Source organism: Arachis ipaensis, chromosome B08, assembly GCF_000816755.2.
Source record: "Arachis ipaensis cultivar K30076 chromosome B08, Araip1.1, whole genome shotgun sequence".
Taxonomy (NCBI): Eukaryota; Viridiplantae; Streptophyta; class Magnoliopsida; order Fabales; family Fabaceae; genus Arachis; species Arachis ipaensis.
Window position 1 is genome coordinate 16,873,766 of NC_029792.2, and position 10,814 is coordinate 16,884,579.

At 44.2% G+C, this 10,814-nt stretch overlaps 1 protein-coding gene across 1 annotated transcript; it reads right to left on the reverse strand.

The window, feature by feature from the left end:
• LOC107610636 (protein MAIN-LIKE 1-like) lies at positions 7,464–10,301 on the reverse strand. Its single transcript, XM_016312664.1, has 3 exons — positions 9,745–10,301; positions 8,006–8,093; positions 7,464–7,913 (listed from the first exon to the last, which is right to left on the reverse strand). The coding sequence occupies exons 1-3, from the start codon at positions 10,299–10,301 to the stop codon at positions 7,464–7,466; spliced, it is 1,095 nt and encodes a 364-aa protein (XP_016168150.1).

Consider the following 10,814-nt stretch of genomic DNA (forward strand, 5'->3'; position numbering starts at 1 on the left):
AACTAAAGTGGTTGAGTTCCTTTCATTTTTATTCCCTCTTGCTTTTATTATGTATGTTCCGGTTTTTTGCTATTTTGCTTTGTTTCCTGCATGATCCTTTATTAGTAGATTCATAGGTTCTAGTTTAATTTTTCTGTTAAGTGCTTTAATTCTGAAAGATGTCTCATGTATTGCCCACTAAGCTTGAAATCAAAAAGAAAGAAGAACAGATGTAGTGCATGAGAATTTGAGTTTAATTTTTAGAGTAGTCTCATTTACTTAGATGTGGTAGTATTTTTCTGTGATTCTGAATGAATGCTTGAACAATGCATATTTTTTATAGTGAAGTTTATGAATGTTAAAATTGTTGGCTCTTGAAAGAATGATGAAAAAGAGAAATGTTATTGATAATATGAAAAAACAAAAAATTGATTCTTGAAGCAAGAAAAAGCAGTGAAAAACACAAAGCTTGCGGAAAAAATAATAATAATAATAATAATAAAATTAAAAAAAAGCAAGCAGAAAAAGCCAATAACCCTTAAACTAAAAGTATAAACTGGAATTTGATCATCACCCTCTAATTGGAATCAATTGACCAAGGAATTGGCAGTTGATGAATTTTAGAGGAGACCAGGAAGGTCTAAGGAATTAGGGTCTAGTCACAAATAGTTTGCCATGAATTAAATCTTACATGATTAAAATTAGTTAATAAGAAAAGTCAATCCAGAAAATAGATAACTCTAAAACCTTAACTGTTTCTTCATATTTTATTCCTCACCTATTCACCTGCCTGTCTTCAAACTCTTCTTTATTTTTTAATGTTTTTGAACTTCCAAACACTATTTTTTGTTTGTCTAACTAATCCTATCAAACACTATTATTGCTTAATCCATCAATCCTCGTGGGATCGACCCTTACTCACGTAAGGTATTACTTGGTACGACCCGGTGCACTTGCCGGTTAGTCTGTGGTTAGAAATTCCGCACCATGAATCAGCCAAGTTGAAAATTGCTTCATCAATCAACCAAAGGACATTTCTATGTAATTCGAATGAGCTAAATTCGAATTACATTTCTATATAATTCGAATCTACTCAACTCGAATTCTACAAGAACAAAATGCACACTAATTCGAATCTACATGATTCGAACTATAAGCATACATAATTTGAACTAGGTGAGTTCGAATTACATAGGTGCAAGCTTCCCCAAGTAATTCGTACCAAGCTGATTCGAATTACCTCCATGCACGCCATGCAACGTAATTCAAAGTGAGTCAATTCGAATTACACAAATCGTATTTTGAACCAGGCTGGTTCGAATTAGTGAGGACCAGACCTGAATATATATGGTGTGAACTTGAGTTGCTCTCATTAGAGGGGTAAGATGGCTATTGATGAGAGTTTTGTAGTGTTAGTTCACCACAGAGGATCGATTAAGAGGAAAACTTGTTCCGGTGTGAAGTTCACTGATAAGGATCCTCTCTGTATTATCGTGAGGCCTACGACGAGCTATGATGACCTTGTTAGCTCTGTACTGCTGAAACTTGGTCTGGAAGGTGTGAAACGGGTTAAGAAGTTTTTCTATCGCATTCCAATCACGGTGCTCCAGGAAACGGTGAAGTATGATTGTTTCACGATCGGGAGTGATGAGGACTTGTTGGTCATGTTTCATTATCGCCGGCAGTTTCCGGAAGTGAGGACACCAGAACTGTTGGCAAAGTTGGTTGATGTGGTATCCAACTCGGGGGGTTCGAACCGGAATACCACCACTTTAGCCACGGTAGCCGGTTCTAGCTCCAGACCTGCCATTGCTTCTTCCTCCGTCCCTGCGTACGAGCCACCCGTCCAGCCTGTCGCCTCCCCTTTGTTCGCTGTTGATCTCAACGGCAGTGTAGGCGACGAGGTCGGAACAGGGGAATTTCTGCCGACCTCTTTACAGTGTGCTGCACCACCTGGGGTTGGAGATGGATTGTTGGATGATCCAGAGGATGATGATGTCGAGCCGGATATGATTGCTGATGACAGTGGCGATGATATTAGAGCGAGTGAGCCTGCTGGGGCGAAAGGTGGTTCTAGCTCTGGCACACAGTAGTACCCTCCACATTTTTCCTCTTTGGACTTGGATGCCATGAGGCAGGAGAGGGTTCCTGGGCAGCCTGCTGGATTTGGCGCTAGAGATGCGGAAGGGTCTGCAGGTCTGACAGAGTTCAAGGTTGGTCAACAATTTCAGGATAAAGATGAGGCCCTATTAAGTGTGAAGACTTACAGCATCCGCCGAGGGGTACAGCACAAGGTAGTGGAGTCTGACTATCGCCGGTATGTGGGCAAGTGTTATGAGTTCGGGAATGTGTGCACATGCTTGATTCGGCTGAGTCTCCGACAGCGCAAGGGCCTTTGGGAGGTCAAACGGTACAATGGACCGCATACGTGTCTCGCCACCTCCATCTCCAGCTACCACAGGTAGGGGTGTTCGCGGTACGGTTTGGTTAGGTTTTTGAGAGAAATGTCATCCAATCCAATCGTCTAATTAAACTGCGGTTCGGTTTGGTTTGGTTCGGTTTGTTCGATTTTTTCAATCAATTCAAAAAAAATACTACAATACTATTTCACAAAGTCTTATACAATAAAATCGACCAACACAAATACACAATTGAAATCAACAATCCGGTGTCACTCATATTCTCACTTGAACTGACATCAAACTTACTAAACAAATACATTAAACAACAAAATCAATTTACAAGCAATTTACAAAATCAAGATCTTGTTTACAAAATCAAGATCCTGTTTATAAAATCAAGCAATTTACAAAATCATTAACCAACCAGCAACAATACCGACAATAAAATAATTCAACAATAATTCAGTAATTCAAAACCTCCAACACTTGATCCAAAACCTCCAAAACACTTGATCCTATTTTGTTCTTTATTGTCATCAAAATGCAGTGAAGAGGATTTGTATATCTCTGGACTCTGGATGCATCCTATACCTGTCATGATAAAAAAAAATCAAGAAAATGATTCAGCTTTTATCACAAAATAGGACAATGTAAAATTATAGTCATCTTTGCCTAACAAAAAATAAGCCATAAATTAGAACAACACTAAAATTAAAATAACATAAATTAGAACACCAAACCACAAACTCAAATTAAATAAGTAAAACAGAGAACACTATAAACTTAGATAATAAAAATAAGATCACAGAACAAATTTTCAAACAGAAATTATCAAATAGAACCACAAATTACCAAAGCTGCAAGAACAAATTAGAAAGAACAGAACCAAAAATCCTAAACCAAAAATCATATAGCAAAATAAAAATAGAACCAATTATTAAAACAAAACTAAGAACACCTAATTAGATCCCAAAAAATTAGAACAAAACCAGCAATAAATAGCAACCAGCAAATTACCAACAATAAACATCAACCAGCAAGGCAGCAAGCCAGCAACAAAACCAACAATAAAATAATTCATCAAATTAACAATGCACCCACCAGTAAACAGCAAGTAGCAACAAATAAACAATGCACCAGTAAACAGCAAATGGTTCAAATTACCTGAATCGGTGGCTCGGGCTCCATATTGACTTGGGAGGAAGGACAGAAACCAGCAATAAACTGAAGTTTAAATCAATGACCAGCAACTACCAAGAATAAACTGAACAAAACCTGATAATCTGAACAATAAATCAAGGACAGAAAACAGCAATAAACTGAAGTTTAAATCAATAACCAGCAATAAACAAGCAATAAACTGAACAAAACCTGATAATCTGAACAATAAATCAAGGACAGAAACCAGCAATAAACTGAAGTTTAAATCAATAACCAGTAATAAACTAGCAATGCCTGAACAAAACCTGATAAACTGAACAAAACCTGAACAATAAATTGATAACCCTAAACTGAACAATAAATCAGCAAGACCAAATTACCAACAATAAATTGAATAGATGGTAAACAGCAATACCAACAATAACCCTAAACTAAATAAACTGAACAATAACCAGCAATACCAACAATGCATCAGTAAAGATTACCTGAATAGATGGCTCGGGCTCCATATTCACTTGAATCGGTGGCTGGGTGGGAGATTGGGAGGTGCTGTCTTGATCGTGGGTGACCCTAAACCCAGAACCCAGAAACGCTGCTGGGTGAGGTGGCAAGGTCGGAGGTGGCGAGGTCGGAGGTCCTGTGTTGATCGTCGCCCGTCGATGCTGTCTGGCATGTCTGCTGTGCTGTCCTGTGGCTGTTGGGTCAGTGGGTGACTGGGTGGTGACGAGCCAGGTGAGGTGCTGTGTTGAGCTGGGTCTTCGTCTTTGTGGTGCATCGGCGGTGGGGGATCTGCTCTCTTCAGCGGTGGGATTTGGAGGAAGGCTTCGAGACTCAAGGACGTGGGTGGCTCAGGCTGGCTCCGTGGCTGGGTGAGTGGGTGCGCAGGCCGTAGAGGGCGAGATATGGTGGCTCAGGCTGGCTCCGATCTGGGTTGGGTTAGGGTTTTGGTGGTAAGAACCGAAAACCGAACTAAACCGCAAAAAAATAGCAAAATAACATTTTTTTGGTTTTTTCAGTTTTCGGTTAGTTCGATTTTTGGTTTTTTCGGTTCGGTTCTTCAATTTAGTTCCGTTCGGATCGGTTTTGAACACCCTTAACCACAGGAGTTTGGATTATCATGTGATATCGGCATTCATTATGCCAATGGTTAGGGCTGATGCATCCGTCAGCATCAAGGTGCTCCTAAATGGCATGGCCGCACACTTTGGGTTTAGGCCAACGTACAGGAGGGTCTGGTTGGCGAAGCAGAAGGCTGTTGCCCTCATCTATGGTGACTGGGATGAGTCGTACAACGAGCTCCCTAGGTGGGTGTTAGGAGTCCAGTTGACGATGCCTGGTACTGTTGCAGTCCTTAGGACGAGCCCTGTTCGAGTTGGTGGACAGCTGGATGAGTCTCAAGCTTATTTTCACAGACTATTCTGGACGTTTTCACTGTGTATCGAGGCATTCTGTCATTGGAAGCCACTGGTTAGTATTGACGGCACCCATCTGTATGGCAAGTATGGGGGAACGTTGCTTGTCGCGATTGCACAGGACGGGAACTCCAACATACTCCATGTTGCATTCGCATTAGTCGAGGGTGAGAATGCTGAGTCCTGGTCCTTCTTTCTCTCCCACCTGCGTCAGCACGTGACATCTCAGCCGGGTCTGCTGGTTATATCGAACAGGCATAACGGCATCAAGGCCGCGCTTGAGGCTCCCGACGGAGGCTGGTTACTTCCATCTGCATACCAGGCATTCTGCATTCGACATGTAGCGGCAAATTTCGCACTAACCTTCAATGGCAAAGCCGCAAGGAGGCTTCTTGTCAACGTGGCGTATGCTAAGACCGAGGTAGAGTTCAATTACTGGTTTGATATTCTGCGGTCTGAAGACCCGGAGATGTGTGACTGGGCGAACCGGATTGAGTATTCCATGTGGACACAGCATTGTGATGAGGGGCGGAGATTCGGGCACATGACGACAAATATCTCTGAGTGTGTGAACTCAATCCTCAAGGGTGTCAGAAACCTCCCTGTGTGCTCGCTAGTGAAGGCAACATACGGAAGGTTGGCCAAACTATTTGTTCACAAGGGGAAAGAGGCTAAGGCCTAGCTGGGAACCAGACAACAATTCAGTCAGCACTTGGTGAAGTGTATCGAGGCCAACTTGAAGACGGCGAGGTGCTTCACGGTGACTTTGTACGACAGGGATAACTCGGAGTTCACCGTCGCAGAGACGACTCCGACTGGTTTGTTCTCACTGGGTAGCTACAGAGTCTCGCTTGCATCTCAGACATGTGGCTGCGGATACTTCCAAGCACTTCATTTCCCGTGTCCGCACGCACTGGCATGCTGTGCCTACTCACGGCTTATATGGTAGCCTTACGTCCACCAGGTGTATCGTCTTAGTTCGGTGTTCAGTATGTATCGGATGGGATTCACACCTCCCATTCCGGAGGGTTTCTGGCCACCATATGATGGGCCGACTGTGATCCCGGATCCTAACAAGAGGCGTGCGAGAGAAGGTCGTCCGAGGTCAACTAGGATACGGACCAATATGGACGAGGCAGATCCGAACCGGCCAAAGAGATGTGGCTTCTGTCGACAACCCGGACACACACGTCGGAGTTGCCCACAGGTCGGAGGAGCAGAGCACACAGGGGGACATGAGTAGGTGTATTGTTAGCTTTGGTACTTTGTTTATTTCACTTTGGCATTTAGATTCCACTGTTATAGGTTTCCTTACTTGTAGTTGATAAATGATAGAATTTGTTAATGTTAATGCGATGTACTTTGCATGGGATCTTAATTAATGAATATGATATGTTTCCGGAGTTTTGAACAAAATGTCTGTTGAATGCACACGACAATAAATAAATCTACAAATTAAATTAATACATGATGCGGAAACTATGCTAGTAACTGAAATAAACAATAAACAGCCATTTTCAAAGTACAATATCATGATTTGGAATAACATACTAAAACATAAATAACCAAACTACATGTTGGATCGTCAAAATACATCAACGACAATAATAAACTTGGCTAAGATACAACAATGAACATGAACAAACAACATACAGGATACATGAATCATCTAAACAGATGCGAGCTGGTGAAGCAACGACGGGGTACCCGTGTCCTGTGGCCTCTCCGGATAAGCGGCTCCTCGTCCTCGATCTCATCCTCCTCCTCATCCGGGGCAGGCTGTGCAGGTGGCCTAGGTTGGATGGGTGCCCCAGACGGCCCGGCAACTGAATGCAATAGAGCAGTGTAGGCAGAAGGAGGAGTACCACCCAATGCAAAATGGTCAGCAGCAGGCATCGTAGGAGGCTCGTTCAGATCGACATCTAAAGGTGCCTGTGTGCCGGAGCTCTGACTACGCCTACGGGCTGCATCATCCTCCTGCATAATGGCAGTAATCTCGTCTAGAAAGTGTGACCCGCCGAAGTTGGCATCAAACCCATCACCTGCCATGAAGTCTGAAAACATCGTCCCCGGGCTAACCCATGGCGTACTCTCCTGAAGTGTCTGGTCATCGGCTGGGACACCAACGAAGTAATCTCCAAGCGACCCCGAACCAAGTCCTCCGTCACCATGGTCAGCCCCGTCACCCATACCTGACCCATACCACTCGCCTCCATGCCCGCCAACATGGGGACTAACACCACCAACTGTAACATGCCTAGCAGCAACCCCCCCCCCACGGGCCCGTGCTGATCGTCGTCATCATGATCACCGTGCTCGTCCGCCGCAGCACGCCCTCTCCGTCTTCCTCCATGCGCTCGTCGTCTTCCTCCACGTCGACCGTCCCCGTCAGCCTCATCCATAGCCTGGTCTAGCCACCACTCATGATGGCTCTGTCGTGTCCCCACACGAGCTCTCCTCTCGACCCGACCCTATCCGGCACGTCGTCAACACGATCCATGTTAGGAACTCACCCAGCACCCCTCTGTGACGCCTCCACAGGAATAGGAACGGCTTTCGGATCCCCCAAATACATCTCTGGTGACAAGAACCTCTTTCCATGCTGACTCCACCAGTCCAGGAAGTCATGTGAGGGTCCAGGGTCTGCAACAACATCGAACCAGAGAACGTAGTCTGCATGGCTCTCCCAATGAAGATGCCAGAACTGCAAAGCAGACGGGAACCAACGATCACCGCCTCTCCCGTCCTTCGACATCAGAAAGTCGATGTTCAGGGCGGGCTGCGGACGGGGCTGGACTCCGCCGAACTGCGGTAGAACCCTATCTATCTGATGCCACTCTATAACGGCAAAGTATATCAGTGACGTCACAGACCACCACATCGCCGTATGCCGAGGCTCCAACACCTCCGGATGCACAACCTGCAGTACCTCGGGGTAGCTATACGGCATCCAGATAAACTGCACAAAGATTCCAACATTGTCAGGCCAACTCATGCTCCAAATTCATAAAGTTTAATTAATTAAATAAACTTAGCCGGTAGTATACTCACATCCCTGGCCTGTAACATGTCTATCCTCAATCTCCACATCTGCACTATAGGTCCCTTCTCGCTACCGGAAATGTTGTAACCTGACCACCTGCATCTCACATGGGTGTTATGGCTAATTAAAAGTGTAACAGATTTGTAATATATTACAAGCGTACATGGAATTAACTATTTTAACTTGAAATAGAAAAGTCTGAGTAGGTGATGAGCAGATATTTTATACGCTTTTTGGGGTTAATTTCATATAGTTTTTAGTATGTTTTAGTTAATTTTTAATTTATTTTCATCAAATTTTAGGCAAAATTCATATTTCTAGACTTTACTACGAGTTTGTGTGTTTTTCTGTAATTTCAGGTATTTTCTGGCTGAAATTGAGGGAGCTGAGCAAAAATCTGATTCAGGCTGAAAAAGGACTGCTGATGCTGTTGGATTCTGACCTCTCTGCACTCGGGATGGAATTTCTGGAGCTACAGAAGTCCAAATGGCGCGCTTCCAATTGCGTTGGAAAGTAGACATCCAGGGCTTTCCAGCAATATATAATAATCCATACTTTGCTCAAGGATAGACGACGTAAACTGGCGTTCAACGCCAGTTCCATGTTGCAGTCTGGCGTCCAGCGCCAGAAACACGTCACAAGTTGGAGTTCAACGCCAGAAACAGGTTACAGCCTGGCGTTGAACGCCCAAAACAGCTCAGGCACGTGAGAAGCTTTAGTCTCAGCCCCAGCACATACCAAGTGGGCCCCAGAAGTGGATTTCTGCACTATCTATCATAGTTTACTTAATTTCTGTAAACCTAGGTTTCTAGTTTAGTATTTAAACAACTTTTAGAGACTTATTTTGTATCTCATGACATTTTTAGATCTGAACTTTGTACTCTTTGACGGCATGAGTCTCTAAACTCCATTGTTGGGGGTGAGGAGCTCTGCTGTGTCCTGATGAATTAATGCAAGTATTTCTGTTTTTCCATTCAAACACGCGTGTTCCTATCTAAGATATCCATTCGCACTTCAACATGAATGTGATGAACGTGACAATCATCATCATTCTCCCATGAACGCGTGCCTGACAACCACTTCCATTCACCGTAGAATGAATGAATATCTCTTGGATCTCTTAATCAGAATCTTCGTGGTATAAGCTAGATTGATGGCAGCATTCAGGAGAATCCGGAAAGTCTAAACCTTGTCTGTGGTATTCCGAGTAGAATTCAGGGATTGAATGACTGTGATGAGCTTCAAACTCGCGAGTGCTGGGCGTAGTGACAGACGCAAAAGGATAGTAAATCCTATTCCGGTACGATTGAGAACCTGCAGATGATTAGCCGTGCGGTGACAGCGCACTTGGACCCTTTTCACTGGAAGGATGGATGGTAGCCATTGACGACGGTGATCCACCAACACATAGCTTGCTATAGGAGGACGTGCGTGCGTGAATCAGAAAACAGAGGAAACCAGAATTTCAGAAGACAAAGCATCTCCAAAACTCCAACATATTCTCCATTACTGCATACAAGTATAATTTGTGTTCTGCCTTTTTTCTTTTTACAATTCAAACTAAAAATTATTATTGATATTATATCCTGACTAAGAGTTACAAGATAACCATAGCTTGCTTCAAGCCAACAATCTCCGTGGGATCGACCCTTACTCACGTAAGGTATTACTTGGACGACCCAGTGCACTTGCTGGTCATGTGTGCGAAATTGTAAGAGAGTAACAATTTTGTGCACCAGTAGGGTACCTCGAGGCCAACGGCCAGCTGCACGTATCATACCCGGCAGGCCTAAACCTAGGAAAGCGCCAAAAGATCCAGGACTGAAGTAGCTGAAGTGGGCCTGCTAACTTCACCACATGTCTGTTCGCCACTCGGCACATGCACCGGTACAACCATGCCAGTGCTGCAGACCCCCAACTGTAGGTACCCATCTCCTCAAGCCTAGGTACGTAGGGAAGCCATCTGATGTGAATGCGGTTGCCAGACTTGTCAGCAAATAGCTGAGTGCCCAACAACATCATGATATAGGCACGAGCAAAGCGCCGCACAATCTCCTCATCGGCTCCCTCGAGGCACTCTCCAAAAGTCTCCTGGAACCAAGTGCAGTTTACTGCGAACTTCTGAACCTGGCTCGGAGGAGGAATCACTCCAAGCAACTCCTGGAACCACACCCAAGTTGGACGGCCACCCTGGATGTATATCTGGAAATCTGTAAGGCAACCGCTGACATAACGCCCGTCCACTGGCAACCCCAACTGGTACGCCACATCCTGAAGTGTGATCGTGCACTCTCCGAACGGCATATAGAAGGTGTGCGTCTCCGAACACCACCGCTCGACAAAGGCACTGACAAGGGGCTCATTTAACCGGAACCATCTATCGTTCAGCCTCGCAAGATGGTATAATCCGGCCATCTGCAAGTACGGAACATACCGCTCATTGAATGGCATGCCCTGCTGCCGCCGCATGCTGGAGATGCATCGCTGTGGCTGCGCATTACATGGACCGCATTATTAGAACCACTTTGAAAACCAGTAACAAAAATAACTAATACCAGAAACCACTTATGGAAACCACTAACAGAATCTACATGCAAAACCAATATAACAAACCACTAGCAAAACCACATGCTTAAACCGCTAACATAAACCACATACAAATCCACTTATGAAAAACACATGCAAAACCACTATCATAAACCCCTTACAAAAGCACATAGTAAACCACTTCCAATACCACCAAAATAAACCGCCAAAATAAATCATCAACAAAACCGCATACAAAACAACTAACAAAAACCACTAATAAAAACTACT